Source organism: Heterodontus francisci, chromosome 13 (assembly GCF_036365525.1).
Source record: "Heterodontus francisci isolate sHetFra1 chromosome 13, sHetFra1.hap1, whole genome shotgun sequence".
NCBI classification, from domain to species: Eukaryota; Metazoa; Chordata; class Chondrichthyes; order Heterodontiformes; family Heterodontidae; genus Heterodontus; species Heterodontus francisci.
Window position 1 is genome coordinate 8,178,302 of NC_090383.1, and position 16,644 is coordinate 8,194,945.

Genomic DNA, 16,644 nt, shown 5'->3' on the forward strand with positions numbered 1-16,644 from the left:
CTTCCCCAAAGCTGCAAGTAAAATGAAAAATTGGAAAACTGAGTTTGCAAGTTAGAATAAAAGACAGATGTGTGTCTTCCGCCATCCAGTGGCAAGCTATAACTATAGCAAAGAAAGGAAGAACTTGCATTTACTCACTTGTCACATACCATGAATTTATTTTTGAGCTGATGTTACTGTTATGCAGGTAAATGTGGCAACCATATTTGCACAGTGTAAGGCCCCACAAACAGCAATGGGGTGAACAGCCAGTTAATCTATTCTTCGGGGTATTAATTGCAGGCAGGATATTGACCAGGATACAGGGAGAGCTTCCTGCACGCCCACAAAATAAAAGCTAAATATTGCAGATGCTGGAAATCTGAAACAAAAACAGACCTGAAACGTTAACTGTGTTTCTCTCTCCACAGATGCTGACAGACTTGCTGAGTATTTCCAGCACTTTCTGTTTTCATTCCTGCATGCCCGGTCTAAATCAGCATTCAGAAAGGCATAAATTAATCAAGAACAGTCAGCATGGATTTGTTAAAGGAGATCATGTTTGACTAACTTGATTGCATTTTTTGAGGAGGTAACAAGGAACGTCGATGAGAGTAACGCATTTGATGTAGTCTACATGGATTTTAGCGAGGTTGATGGCATGGAAGACTGGTCAGAGAAGTAAAAGCTCTTGGGATCCAAGAGAAAGTGGCAAATTGAATCGAAAATTGTCTCAGTGGCAGGAATCAAAGGGTAATCATCGACAGGCATTTTTGTGACTGGAAGGCTGTTTCCAGTGGGGTTCCGCAGAGTTCAGTACTAGGTCCCTTGCTGTTCATTGTATATATCAATGATTTAGACTTAAATGTACGGGGCATGATGCAGATGATACAAAAATTGGCCATGTGGTCGATAGGAAGGAAGAAAGCTGTAGACTGCAGGAAGATATCAATTAACTAGTCAATGGAATTCATTGTAGTTGGGTAGGATAAACAAGGCAAAGGGATACACAATAAATGGTAGGATATTGAGAAGTGTAGAGGAATAGAGGGACCTTGCAGTGCACGTCCACAGATCCCTGAAGGTAGCAGGACAGGTAGAAAAGGTGGTTAAGAAGGCATACGGGATACTCTATACATCTCTTTCCTCCTTTAAGACATTTCTTAAAACGTAAAACTCTTGGACCAAGTTTTTGGCCATCTGCCCTAATATCGCCTTATGTGGTTCAGCATCAAATTTTGCTTTATAACCCCCCTATGAAGGACCTTGGGACATTCCATTTCTTTAAAGACTATATAAATATAAGTTGCTGTTGTGTAGCTGAGACTCAGGCTGTGTGTCCCCAATTTGGTTTAAAAAATACAGTCATCCTAGTTTATGGCTTATTTCCTTATCAGTTATTATACATGAGAGGCTTGGATCTGGAACGCACGACCTGAGAGGGGTGGTGGGGGCAGATTCAATTGTGGATTTCAAAAAGTGAATTGGGTAAGTACTCAAAGGGAAAAAAATGTGCAGGATTATGGAGAAAGGGTGGGGGAATGGGACGAGCTGAGCTGCTCTTGCAGAGAGCCAACATGGGCCCAATGGGCCAAATAGCCTCCTTCACTGTAACCATTCTATGATTCTATAGCAATATTATTGTGAAAGTTTCCTTTATCTTATGGTTTAGTTTCTTATCAGTTGCACCACCTTAATTAAAAAAGGCACCCTTTGTTTGATGAGCCCTTATGGTTCCATTAAGAAATGGCAATTCTACCTTCTCTTCAGGACTTGACCTACCTGTATCATGTGGTGAGAGATTGCAGAGCTCTAAGATGCAGAGGGATCTGGGTGTCCTAGTGCATGAATCGCAAAAGGTTAGTATGTAGGTTCAGCACATAATTAGGAAAGCTAATAGAATGTTATCATTTATCGCAAGGGGAATCGAACACAAAAGTCGGGAGGTTATGCTTCAAGGCATTGGTGAGACCACATCTGGAGTACTGTTTACAGAATTGGTCTCCTTATTTAAGGAAGGATGTAAATGCGTTGAAGGCAGTACAGAGAAGGTTTACTAGACTAATACCTGGAATGGGCGGGCTGTCTTACGAGGAAAGGTTGGACAGGCTGGGCTTGTATCTGCTAGAATTTAGAAGAGTAAGAAGCGACTTGATTGAAACATATAAGATCCTGAGGGGTCTTGACAGGGTGGATATGGAAAGGATGTTTCTCCTTGTGGGAGAATCTAGAACTAGGGGTCACTGTTTAAAAATAAGGGATCGCCCATTTAAGACAGAGATGAGAATCTTTTTTCTCAGAGGGTCGTGAGTCTTTGGAATTCTCTTCCTCAGAAGGCAGTGGAAACAGAGTCTTTGAATATTTTTAAGGCAGAGATAGATTCTAGATAAGCAAGGGGGTGAAAGGTTATCAAGATAGGCAGGAATGTAGAGTTGAGGTTACCACCATTGATTGGCTGATTGGCGAAGCAGGCTCGAGGGGCCGAGTGGCCTTGTACCACGTGACAGGCAACTTCTGACTCCGCCCCCGGCACATTTGCCGCCGACGTTATGCCGCGCGGTTGCCTAGCAACTCCCGCTGACCCCGCTCTCCCTCGGGGGGAGGGGGGTGGAGCTTACCGCTTGCGCACGCGCGCTCCCACGCACCCTCCTCGTCCTTGAGAGCCGATTGGTCGGTCGGTGCGTCCAATCAGCGAGCCGGGATCCTTGCCGCTCCTCCATGGCTGTCCGGGCTATCCCGGCGTGCACGGCGGTCCTGACCCTCCTCAGCAGGAGGAAGGTGATTTCAGAACCGTTTGTTTGTTGTCTTTCAGAGAGCTCAGATCTCAGGCGTTGCCATGGCTGGAACTGTGGCCCGCAAGGCTTTTGACTATGTCAAGAGTAAGGATTTCCGCGACTATCTCATGAGGTGAGCGGTCCCTTCACCCTCCCAGTCCCGGCCATGGGCGCGGGAGAGAAGCCTGCAGCTCGGGGCTTCGCAGCCCTCAGGCCTCCTTCACTGATCTGCGGGCCGGACCCCCGCTTTTAAACCCTGGCGATCATTTAAGGTCAGCTGAGCTACCCGTTCCCCTCCTAATTTATGTCCCTCTCTGTTCATTCACATCGAACAAGAGCATCATCCGGATACCAAGACTTGGCAGTAAGACATTGAGGGGAGCGGGTATCTGTATAAAACTGCCAGTTCTATGGCACTTTTCACCACTTTCCCCGCCCCCAGGATGTCCCTAAGAGCTAAGTGCTGTACAGGGTCACTGATCTGAAACGTTAAATCTGTTTCTCTCTCCACGGATGCTGCCAGACCTGCTGAGTATTTCCAGCATTTCTTGTTTTTATGTCCCCAAGAGCTGTCCGGACAATTTGTGTATCAGAGCCATATCTGTGCACAGCAAGCTCCCACAAGCGGAAATGAGTTAAATGGCCAGGAGTCAGCTTTTGGTGGTGGTAGCTGAGGGATAAAGTTTGGCCAGGGCACCTGGCGAACTCCCCATCCCTTTGTTTTGGAAGAGTGCCACAGAAACCTTTACAGGAAATGCCTCGCCTGAGCGATGACACCTCTGAGAACTCAGTATTGCATCAGCACTGCTTTAAAGTGTCAGCCGAGATTATGTGCTTAAGGCCTGGAGTTGGACATGGGCCCATGACCTTTTGACTCTATGGCAAGAGTGTTAGCACTGAACTAAAGACCTCCAAAAAGAAATATTTTTCCTTATTCCTACTAGCCCAAGCTTATTTTTGTATAAAGTATGTCCACAATGAAAATGTTTATTAATTTGATACAAAAACTGAAAATAATGAAAATGCTCAGCAGGGCAGGCAGTATCTGTGGGTAGAAAAAGAATTAATGTTTCAGGTGAAACGTTAATGCTGTTTCTCTCTCCACAGATGCTGCCTGACTTGCTGAGCATTTCCAGCATTTTCTTTTTATTTGATTTCCAGCATCTGCAGTATTTTTCTTTGGTATTATTACTTTAGACTGTTGAATGATTTGCATTGTTGGAATTTTTAAAAGTAAAGTAATATACAAGATTTCTATTTGCAGTGTGATCAATGTATTAATGAATTTTAGGCTTATTGTGCCACCATATTACATCAAAATTCTGTTGATTATTAATGGGAAAGTTGGGGGAACCACCTCGAATAAATATCCATGAATAATAGGAAATTAATATCCTTTGCAATTTAAGCGAAGCCATTTGTCCCCCAGCCCCTTTCAGGTTTCCTCAATTTGCCAGCAGTTTACATTTGTCTTCTTGTGATATCCAACACAATTTCTCGAAAAGAGATGGCTGAGGAGGTGACCTGATGGAGGTCATTGAGAATATGAAAGAGTTTGCTAGGATAGACATAGAGAAGTTTCCACTTGTGATGGTGACTTGAACTAAGAGACATAAAAAGATAGTCACTAATAAATCCAGTAGGCAATTCAGGAGAAACCTTTACCCAGGGAATGGTTAGAATGTGAAACTCACCAACGCAAGGAGTAGTTGAGGTGAATGGTACTGATTCATTTAAGAAGAAGCTAAATAAACTTATGAGGGAGAAAGGAACAGAAGGATGTGTTGATGGGGTTAGATGAAGTAGGCAGAAGGAGACTTGTGGAGCATAAACACCAGCATGGACCTGTTGGGCCGAATGATCTGTTTCCGTCCTGTACATTCTGTATAATGTAACCATCCTGTAGGTTCTCTGATTTAAAGACTTTTAGAAAGTGGCTAGATATCCCAATTACAGTAATTAAAAATTTCAAGAGTTGCATTTAAGCTCAGAACAATTGGTCATATAAAGAATCCAAAGCATTCATGAGTTCTGTGCTGTCACTTTTTTGACTTCCTCCCTGTAACGTAGTCAACATTCCAGTTTCACTCCAAATGTGTCATAAATTTATCCGAATTGCCAAGTTCTAACTGATTAATGGTAAAGTTTAAGTTGTGTGTTCCCTGGGGAGTAATTACAGTAGGGTGCATTTACAATGTTAACCAGTAGCTAGAGTTTCAATTCTAGCCAGGCGGAACCCTTCTTACATTGCTTGGCTTCTGCTTGTCTAGAGCTTTAAATGTACTGTCGAGGAGAGTCTAATATGTGCCTGAAAAAAGACGTGCTCAAAACTCTCTTCCAACAGCTAGAACTTGATGTGTTTTGAGAGTGCAGTGAGGAGAGTCCCTGCTCTCTAATTAAATCGAGGCAAGATAGATTTCAAAAATGCTTTGGAGGATCACTGTACTTTCTGGACATCTTGAAAGTTAGGTTTGACATTGTCCTCGATTTCCAAACCAAAGTGATGCTTCCAATGCCGTGTAGTTTTTATTTTATTAGTGAGCACAGAATTCTGATGTTTCAAGTCATTAAGTTTGGAAGGCTAAGCTCATGTAAATTGCTTTTGGAAGTCCATGTATCTAATTCATTTAAGGTATAATAATTTTCAATATAGGAAGTGTTTGTGAAAACTAATACTGCCTGTTAGTGCTCACCCTTCATCCATTCTTCTCCAATACTTTGTTGCTGTCTTCTTGGTTTGTGCACAGTCCTGTTTTGATTTATCGTAATAGCCTTTTCTCCAGTTCTCTGAATGTAGTTGTATGAGCTCAGTGGGAATTTTAAGCTGATCCCATTTTATTTTTGAAAGCATGATTCAGTCGTTTCTCCAGCTTTAGTGCAGTGACCTTGAGAGGCACTTTTATAGTTTCTGACCAAAACTTTAATGAGGGATATATTCTCTTTTAAAATGGTGTCCAAAACTGAATGCAATATATTTGGAGTATAAAGTTGAACCAGTAAATTTGAAAAAAACCTAACTGAAGTTCTACAATGTTAGAACAGTTTTTGATTTGGTAGCTAAATGGGATTTCTCAAAAGATTTTCCTGTAATTGAAGCTTAGTTTCACTTTATTCCATCATTGCTTTTGTGCTCTAGGCTTCTGACAATAGACTCATCATTTTTTTTCCTTTAACGCCATCTTTAACTGTGTAATCTTGTCCAGCCTGTCTTCCAAAACTCTTGGCATTTCTAATTATAATAATGTGAGCATTGTAGAAGATGCAGCACTCTGCAAAGATAGTACTGAATTTGTGATCCCAAGGACTTCTCCGTTGGACGCTCTTACTGCACACTGCCCTATTTATCTGTTATCTTTATTTACTTCTTTTAAATTGTCTTCTGATTAACCTTTAACTTCAGTAACCTTTCAATGTCAAAAATAAATGTGAAGGCTTTTATTCACAACCTCTTGGAGCTGCTTCAGCTTTGCCACACTGCTTATTCTGATTCACCCTGGTTAGTTTTTTTTTCTCATGATTGGGACTCTAAAATATTACTCCAAGTAACAGAAGCAGCATTAATCATTTTTTAATTCACTTGTGTGTTAAGGTTTTTGATTGTGACTGAACCCATTTTTCCCTCGTGAAAATTCAACGAAGTGAAAATTTCTCACGTTAGGAAAATGTTTTAGTACCAGCAGCCATTCTGAAAAAATATTTTCTGTAAATTTTTAAGAGTTTTGAGTGCATAACAGCATAATTTTTTTTTAAGTTTGAATGCGCACAGAAATGGATCCCTTCCCTGGTGTGTGGACTGAGTCTGGCTGTAAGCAGCCACATTACCTCACCATGTTCTGAGAACTTAGTCTTCCTGTCAGATGCTCAAAAGAGTTGGTATGAGCTGTGAAACTGCAGTGAAGCCTCTGTCTGCACTGTACTTGGCTTCCATTCCAATTATCCATTGGAATATTTGTGGGATAAATCCTCACTGCCTGGTCTACTAGCAATAACATCTGATGTAAATCAATCACAGAACACAAACATTAAATTCAATGTATATATTTTGTATTGTACCTTCATTCTTGTGCCTAGTCTTTCCCGACACAGTTTGTGTAGCTCCAAAATTTTGGCACGCTTGATCATTACCACGGAGATGGATGATACTCCATTATACCAGATAATAAAGGTTCTACCGTATTGCTGTGCATCACTGAAATTTTAAAACATCCTTTGCTCCAACTGTTCTTCTTGGCTTAAAGTTGCCTTTTGTGATGTAAGTTGAATTATCCATTAATTTGAATTAAATAGTGTCAATAACACATCAGAGTGGGAATTTAGTGCCTAAAAGTTCATCCAGATAATTTGAATTAAGAAGCATAGTCTGCATTTCCCAAAATGTATTCCATTAAAATAGTGTAGACTTTTGATTGTTTGGAATGAAAAGAATGCACCCAACAACAAATTCGGACGATGTGTAAAATTATCATTGTAATAGTAATTGGACTACAGTGGTAATCCTGGTGAGGTTATAATTTCTAATATAAATTGGAACAGTCAATCCTCTAAATCAGTTCTTACAACCTTCTGTGGAATTAACTTTAGTAAAATACATACCTCAATGAGTGCAGTGTATGAAATAATATAAATAAAGAAATGTGACACTAAGATGTAATCTTTATGGAGAACGTAGTGTTTGGTTGTTGAAGTGGCTGCTTTAATAAGTAATCTCAATGAATTTTAAGAGTTGATAACTTTAGTTATTTGTTGCCAGAAATGTAGTCAGGCACATATATTCACCTGTCTATGAAACACTTCTGCTTAATGAATTAAGGTGAAATGTAGTTACAGTATTGTGTTCAGTGATGGTGTAGTGGGAGTTGCATAAAATTCTAAGAATGCAAATATTCATGTGATTGATGCCAGAGAGTGGAGGAAAGATCTGAACAAACCTTTCTTGTCATATGACATCTGAACCAGTGCCAGAGAATCTGTAGTAGCTTTGTTAAGCATTAAGCTGTAATGATCCTAATTATGCCTCATGTCTTGTGCAATGTCTTGCCAACGTCCAACTAAAAACTTGGATGGCCACCTTTTTACACGTTTATGTTCTTGTTCGTTAACTGAAAAGGAAGAGTGTGCCAGGTCACGGGGAGAAGGCGGCAGAATGACATTCGGAGAGCCGGTGCAACTATGATGGGGCATATGGCCTCCTTCTGTGCTGTAACAATTCTGTGATTCTATATAGTTTTATTTGCCAGTAATAAAATGCTGTAGGTTGCTTTATTTTGTTTTCGGCATTGAAGAGTCTGCAGCCAAAATGAGAATATGCAAAACAAAAAATTGATTGTCAAAAGCAAGTGATCTAATAATCTTGTTGTAAAATAACCTTGCGGGCTGAGTGACGATAATATGATAGAATTTTACGTTATGTTTGAAAGTGAGGTAGTTCAATCTGAAGCCAGGGTGTTAAATTTGAACAAAGGAAATTATGAAGGTATGAGGGGCTAATTGGCTGTGGTGGATTGGGAAAACACATTAAAAGGTAAGACAGTACCAAGGCAATGGGTAGTCTTCCAAGAATTATTACATAGTTTACAGCAACTATACTTTCCTTCAAGGCACAAAAACCCCAAAAGTAAAGGCAGTCAATCGTGGATAACAAAGAAAGTTAAGGGTTGTGTAAGATTCAAAGAAAAGGCCTATAAAGTTGCCAGAAATAGTAGTAAACCTGAGGATTGGGAGGATTTTAGAATACAGCAAAGGAGGATGAAGAAACTGATAAAGGGAGAATAGAATATGAATATAAGCCAGTAAAAAATATAAAAACAGACTAAAAGCTTCTATAGGTACGTAAAAAAGGAATGTTTGGCTAAGACAAATGTGGTCCCTTACAGGCAGAGTCAGGAGAATTTATAATGGGGATTAGAGAAATGGCAGAAAAGCTAAATGATTACTTTGTGTCTGTCTTCACTGAGGAAGATACAAGAAATCTCCCAGAATTAGAGATGCAAGGGATTAGGGGGAATGAGGAATTGAAGGAAATTGTTGTTCGTAAGAAGGTTGTATTGGAGAAATTAATGGGGAAGTTAAGTCCCCAGGACCTGATATTCTACATCCCAGAGTGTTGAAAGAGGTAGCTATGGAGATAGCCGATGCATTGGTGATCATCTTCCTAAATTCTTTAGATTCTGGAGCGGTTCCTGCAGATTGGAAGGTCACAAATGTTACCCTTCTATTTAAGGGAGGGAGAGAGAAAACAGGGAATTACAGACCTGTTCGCCTTACATCAGTCGTTGGGAAAATGCTAGAATCTATTCTAAAGGATGTGATAAATGGATGCTTGGATAATAATGTGATTGGGCATAGTCAACATGGATTTATGAATGGGAAATCATGTTTGACGAACCTTTTGGAGTTTTTTGAGGATGTTACTAACAGAATTGATAGAGGGGAGTTGGTGGACGTGGTATACTTGGATTTTCAACAGGCCTTTGATCAAGTCCCCCACAGGAGGTTGGTTAGCAAAATTAAAGCACATGGGATAGGAGGTAATATACTGGCATGGATTAAGGATTCATTAACAGGCAGAAAACAGAGAGTAGGAATAAACGGGTCATTCTCACGTTGGCAGGCTGTGACTAGTGGGGTACTGCAGGGATCAGTGCTTGGGGCCCCAGCTGTTCACAATATATATCAATGATTTGGATGTGAGGACCAAATGTATTTCCAAGTTCATGGATGACACAAAAACTAGCTGGGTTGTGAGGGAGATGCAAAGTGGCTTCAAGGGGATTTGGAAAGACTTAGTGAGTATTTCTTAAATGGTAAGAGATTAGAAAGTGTAGATGTACAAAGGGACTTGGGTGTCCTTGTTCGTAAGTCACTGAAAGCTAACATGCAGGTGAAACAAGCAATTAAGAAGGTTAATAGTATGTTAGCCTTTATTGCAAGAGGATTTGAGTACAGGAGTAGTGAAGTCTTGCTTCAATTGTATAAAACCTTGGTTAGACCGCACCTGGAGTACTGAGTGCAGTTTTGGTCCCCTTCGGAAGAATATTATTGCCACAGAGGAAGTGCAATGAAGGTTCACCACATAAATAAAAGCAAAATGCTGCGGATGCTGGAAATCTGAAATAAAAACAAGAAATGCTGGAACCACTCAGCAGGTCTGGCAGCATCTGTGAAAAGAGAAGCAGAGTTAACGTTTCGGGTCAGTGACCCTTCTTCGGAACTCATTGAAGGTTCACCACACTTGTTCCCAGGATGGCGAGACTGACCTATGAAGAGCGATTGGGGAAACTGAACCTGTATTCTCTCGAGTTGTACGAGAGGTGATCTCATTTGAAATCTACAAAATACTTAAAAGGGTAGACAAGGTAGATGCAGCTAACATGTATCTCCTGGTTGGGGAGTCTAGAACCAGGGGACACAATTTCAAAATAAGGGGGAAGCCACTTAGGACAGAGATGAGGAGAAATTTCTTTACTCAGAGGGTTGTGAATCTTTGGAATTCTCTACCCCAGAGGGCTGTGGCAGTTCAGTCATTGAGTATGTTTAAAGCAGAGATTGACAGATTTCTAAATATAAATGACATAAGGGAATATGAGGATAGTGTGGGGAAAAAAGCATTGAAGTGGATGATCAGCCATGATAGTATTGAATGGTGGAGTAGGCTCGATGGGCTGAATGGCCTCCTCCTGTTCCGATGTTCAGGTGAGTTGGGACTAAAGGTGGGGGGTGACTGAACCAAGATGCTCGAATGTAATTCAATCCCCAGCTTTAAAGTCAGCCATTTTGTCCTAATTTTTTTATATTTCTGTTTTTAACACCAGTGCCCACTGGGGCTTGGGGATATTTCAGTTACACATGTTTAGAGGTGATTTTCATTCTAATTCTGGACATAACTTATAATGGAAACACACACCTAAAATTTTTAATCTGCTGCAAGTTGATCATCTGTCATGTTGGAGAATTTGATCCCTCTTGGCCTGCTGCATTGCTCTTTCTCTGCCTTTCCTCCTCCAGTTCTGTCGTCTTCTACCTTAACTCATTTTTCCCACTTAAAGCACATTGGGGCATCTCACATATAGTAAGCATGCTCGAAGTTGTTATTGTTTCAATGACATTCTTTCATTCAAAAATGTTCTTCAGGAATAGTTTTGAAGATGGTTGTATTGCGTTTTTTTCCAGATAGTATTTCAAGGAATTTAACGGTAGATTAATTGTATTCAAATATATCTGATGTCAGTTGAAGGTTTGCCGCGTAATCTATGTTGTTAACTTTAATCATTCATTTTCATAACTTGCTGGAAATTGATGCTGGAACTTTTATTAAATGCAGATATATAGTGGATCTTCCAAAAGAACCAAAAATTTTACCAAACTATTGACTGATGTACACCTGATAATCTGGAAGAGTTTCAACATTATTGACCTGTTTTTACATGCAGTCCTGCATGGGTTTTGAAATAATCCATTATTGAAGTTTATTGAACTGTTTTATACAATTTAAAAAGGCACCTTTTTGAAATTATTTTGTTATAAACTTGTGCTACAATTTATAATTTTTAGTAGTGATAATGAAGTCACCTGCTTAACTCTGCAGCAGAATCGCTGTAACTGGTTATGCATAAACCGTGAGGAGTTACGCATACTCAACTAATTTTAGATTCAGAAACTCGAACTTAAGCTGCCTGTACTTCTGGAAATATCAAGCTAGTGTAACAGCTGAGGCAGATCCCCTGTCGATGGTCATATGTCAGCTGTGAGGCTATATACGTGTTCCTGGCAATTAAAATAAATATCACATGAGTTGTCTCATCAAGCCCTCGTTGTTTGGACCCAACTGCATCCAGTCCTGTTAATGCTGAAAATTCAACCATGGCTGGATCAGCCGTGATTGTGTTGACAGGAAGAGCAGGCTCGAAGGTCCGAATGGCCTATACTCCTATTTCTTGTGTTCTTTTGTAGGCAGTGTACAAAGTACCTTGACCTGTTTTCTTGACCCAGTACAATTACTGTGTTCACTGCTGTAGGCCATTGATAATCTAATTCTTTTCTCATTTCTTTTGGAAAAATAATGAAATTAATTTGCGGGGGGGGGGGGTGGAAATAGCAGTTCAATACTTAAGTGTTATATTGCTGAAAGACAGTGAAATAATTATAATTGTTCTGAATTCAAACTTTGGACAATAAGATCCAATAAAGCAACGTTTTAGTGAGTGAACAGATGTCACATTTTTGCATTCATTAATTTTTTTTGAATCAAAATTAATTTTACTGGTTACAGTCTTCAAAAAGATATTTGGCAAAGCTATGTTTCCGAACACAGCATAAGCCAAAAAATGTCCAGCCCGTGGGCCATGTGGCCTTCAAACGCTGGATATCCAGGCCGTGAAACCTCAAGCGCTTCACTCCAATTTGCATTCCATACTCCAGTTTGTCTTCTGGAGGTTTGAAAGAACTGTGCTTGGTGCTATTACCTACATCCTAAGTTGCAAACCAGTATCCGTTAGTATTCGTACTTGGAATATATGCAAATGAAGCATTGATTTGAATTTTATATATAGCCCCAAAGCTGCATAATATGCACCTATGGAAGCGGACCAATAGATCAGGCACCATTAGAAATGCTGTCATGTGATGTGTATGCGATACCATTGTGAGGGAAGTGATAGGCAGAATATAGCTTTTAGCTTTTCTTCCTCCAGAAATAGTTTAATTAAACAAAATTTTTGCAAGACCCAGGCTTAGTTTTTAATTCTTTGTGCAATTGTAACTGCTAAACAAGGCTGTACCCTCAGTAAAAGGTTCCAATGATGGCTGAGTGGGTAAATTAGGGAAATATAGGCACAAGCTGTGAAAATCAAGGTTGCTGGGCACTCTGTTATAAGGTCCAGTAATCTACCATATGTTGCATTGAAGCTTGTTTTAGACACACAAAACTCTACAGCAGGTACTGACTGCCTGGATTATGGAATCATGTATAGAAATTACAAATATTTTTGTTCATTTTTACACTACAAACATTAATCTTTTCTCTTTTTCTGCTCCATATAAACAAATATCACATTGGATGATCATTTATCAGCACGGTAAGCCTGAGCAATTTTCAATACGTTGCTTAATTCAGTATTTTTTTCTCTTATTCTACCTGCTGTCTGCCAGTGTCAATTGATAGTCTTATCTGTTAAATGAGGTGCTGTAACTGAAGCTAGCCTTCTGCTTCTTCCTCCTCCTCTCACGCCCAGCCCCTACCATAAAAAATTAACATGACAAGAAAAGAAAACAGTTATACTATAACCTTTTGGAATGACAGTCTTTTCTGTTGGTCTACGTAGGCTGATGGCTTAATAGGTAATGCACTATGGTTCAGTACCAGTTGACATACAGACTAAACTTGTCACATAGAAACAAGAGTAGGGCATGCAGCCCTATGAGCCAGCTCCGTCATTCAGTTAGAGCAGTTAGATCTGCACCTTAACTCCATTTTCATGCCTTTATTCCGTTTCCCTTCATACCCTTGCCTAACAAAAATCTGTTGATCTAAGTGTTGTACGCACCAATTGACACAGCACCCACAGGTTTTTGGGGTAGAGTTTCAGATTTCTGCTACCCTTTGTGTGAAAAGGTGCTTCCTGATTTTGCTCTAGCACTAATTTTAAGGTTAATTCTAACTAAATTTGATACATAAATCTGTTATCCCTCATCCATATCTGTCAGCTCTTAGACTTGACTATTCCAACTCTGTCCTGGTTGGTCTCTGATCATCTTCCTTTCAGAAGCTTGATCTCATCCAAAACTCTGCCTGTACCCTAACTCTCACTAAGTTCCATTCACCTTTCACCCTGCTGCTTGCTGAACTTTTTATAAGGGTCAGTATAGAGCCATTTAAGAGGATGTTGTAGCTTTGCTATGTTGGCTGTTACAGTATATTGGCACATTGAATTTTATAGTTTATTAATCATTTTTTGTTTTTTTTTGTGAAAAGGTGAGAATTTTAAGCTGTATAAGGAATCACTTTGTAAAAAATACAAGCTGTTCTTTTCAGCTTGTGATATTTTTGTGATTGAGAAGTCATGCAATGTGTTTTGGATTTGATTATGATTTTTTGGTTTGTTTTGTAGCACTTTTGGGGTCCAGTAGCTAACTGGGGCCTGCCCATTGCCGCTTTCAGTGATATGAAGAAAACTCCAGAGATCATCAGTGGCAGAATGACATTTGGTAGGTCAAAGCTTCATAAAACTCCATGTTGTGCATGGAGCAAATGGTGCAGCAGTGAATCTGTAATAAAGTCCTCTTTCAATAATCTGTTTGTTTGAAAATGGTAAATTCACAATGTGCAGTAATATTCAGGTAGGAATACTGCTTGGAATAGAAGGCAGGGAAAGCTTCAGAACTCCTTGACTTGTACCTTTGTTTAAAACTGAATTAGTGGTTCTGAGGGAGCCATCCATGTTCAGAAATGCAATGAGTCCTAATTCTATAGTCTGTGCTTTCTCTCTGGTTCAAGATCTCTGGAAGTTATTCTGCAGGGAGATGGGATTTGGTGCAATGACTCTACCAAAGCCCTAATTGATGACTAGGAGATCTGGGGAAACTGCTCTGGTTGACTTGGTGCTGATTTGTTTTCTGAGGAAGCAGCTCTGCTCTGTGGTGGCTTTGCTTTATTGGGAAGTCTTGGGCAAAGTAAGCTAACGTGCTGTGCCTACCAATGTTCCCTTCGTAATCAAGTGATTCTGTATGTAGAGGTTAATGTTTGACATACATGGAACACTCAGTCAGTGTTCTGTGTACGTGTAAAAAAAAAAATTCAGAAGTAAATTGGTCTTGTGTAGCAATGATCCCATTTAATATAATATATAAATGGAAATGGGATAATAACTTGAGTGTCACTTGTGTGTAACTTCTAACTTGCAGTGTTCTCCCCCCATCTGCCTTATATTAGACTGAATTAGTAATTAATGTGGACTTCAGTTATCCATGTTCGTCTAACACAAGTGAGGCACTATTTCATTTTTTAAACTCACCTTAGTTTCATTGGAACGTTAATTAGTTAAATGATGTGTTGCCAAGTAGCTTACTGATCTTCAGATCCTGTGCAAGTGTCTTTAGTATATACTGATACACTGATCTTTGTCCCAGCTGAATGAGTGCAATATACCACTTGTTTGTTTATTCCCTATCTAATCAGTCTCTCTCAATTTGTCATGAGCTTATGCCCTATATAGTGGTTTGGCAAAATAACTCCCTTTTCTCCATCTTGTTTGCTTATTTCTCATGTATCCAATTAGTAACAATTCATATTGATAAGTCACTTATTTAGGTATTATAATTAGTTTTGGAATTATTATATATGATGATTCTGTGGCGTAGGCTTTCAAAATGGAGTCAGTGAGATCATCAAATCTCCATCCATTTTTTAGTGTTTTTCAGTATCTTGGGATGTTGCTGTAGCCTAAGTTTTTTTTTTTCCCCCTGGTAATTTCCACTGTTTTCTGTTAGATAACTGACAGTTTAATTTCCAGAAGACTGCTAAGGTCCCCAGTCTGCAATGGATTCGTTGCATGAAAAAGTTTGGAAGCTCTTTCTGCACAGTACTTTTGTACAGGGCTGTAATTTACTTTCTTAATTTTTTTTTATTTCTCTATTTGACACTTTTAACTTCCAAGCGGGGATGCTCGGAACTGTTCGTTCATTGACAACAGTTCATTTTATTTTACATATGTTTACATGCGTTCAGTAAATTATTGAAAGTGGTTGAACAAGTTGATATAGTATTTAACTTAGCAACTACCTGATATTTAAACTATAATCGCCCATTCTGCCCTCTTTTACAGACTGAATCTGATTTAAAATGTTGGTCTCCATCTTGCAATTTGTTCAGTGTGATGCAGATAAACAGCACTGAGTTGATTGCATTTTCTGTGCTCTGTTGAGATTTGGTCTAATTTTGGTCATACACGGGTATAGCATTTGCCCAGCAATCAGAAGTTGGATGTATTGTAAACATTTAATAATGCAGTGCCCTTCATGCAAAATTACCTCTTATTCTCTCTTACAGCATTGTGCTGCTACTCTCTGCTTTTTATGCGGTTTGCGTACAAGGTGCAACCCAGAAATTGGCTTTTGTTTGCCTGCCATTTCACTAACGAAGCAGCACAGCTCGTTCAGGGAGGTCGGCTGATCAAACACAAGTAAGTGCTCCTTATTTCCCAAAATAGTTTTGGGTGACATGCTGCAAATACTTGCCCGCTTAACCTCAGACTGACTGGAAATTCTAATGTTGATGAAAACTAACTTTTATAGTGAGCTCCTGTGTTGTGGAATTGCAGATGCATTCAGATTATGCATATGTATTCAAGAAAAAGGTTAAACATTTTGATTGTTAGGCTTACATCAACTCACATTCATACTGAATTGTAGATTTAGAGAAGTATTCATGATTTCATAATTATCAAAAGACCGTGGCAACAAAAGCATGACCGAGTAGCCTTTGGCACAAGAACCATTTCTTTCCTTTTCAGAAGTGATTTCCTATTTTTTGTAATGTTCTGGTTATTTAATAATAGGGTAATTAATGTAAAACCTTGGGCGGCACAGTGGCGTAGTGGTTAGCACCGCAGCCTCACAGCTCCAGCGACCCGGGTTCAATTCTGGGTACTGCCTGTGTGGCGTTTGCAAGTTCTCCCTGTGTCTGCGTGGGTTTCCTCTGGGTGCTCCAGTTTCCTCCCACAGCCAAAAGACTTGCAGGTTGATAGGTAAATTGGCCATTATAAATTGCCCCTAGTATAGGTAGGTGGTAGGGGAATATAGGGACAGGTGAGGATGTGGTAGGAATATGGGATTAGTGTAGGATTAGTATAAATGGGTGGTTAATGGTCGGCACAGACTCGGTGGGCCGAAGGGCCTG

At 39.7% G+C, this 16,644-nt stretch overlaps 1 protein-coding gene across 1 annotated transcript; it reads left to right on the plus strand.

The window, feature by feature from the left end:
• The first annotated feature begins 2,698 nt into the window (after positions 1 to 2,698).
• Positions 2,699 to 15,932, plus strand: mpc1 (mitochondrial pyruvate carrier 1). Its single transcript, XM_068044326.1, has 4 exons — positions 2,699 to 2,886; positions 12,823 to 12,826; positions 13,859 to 13,955; positions 15,796 to 15,932. The coding sequence occupies exons 1-4, from the start codon at positions 2,816 to 2,818 to the stop codon at positions 15,930 to 15,932; spliced, it is 309 nt and encodes a 102-aa protein (XP_067900427.1). The 5' UTR covers positions 2,699 to 2,815.
• Positions 15,933 to 16,644: the final 712 nt, after the last annotated feature.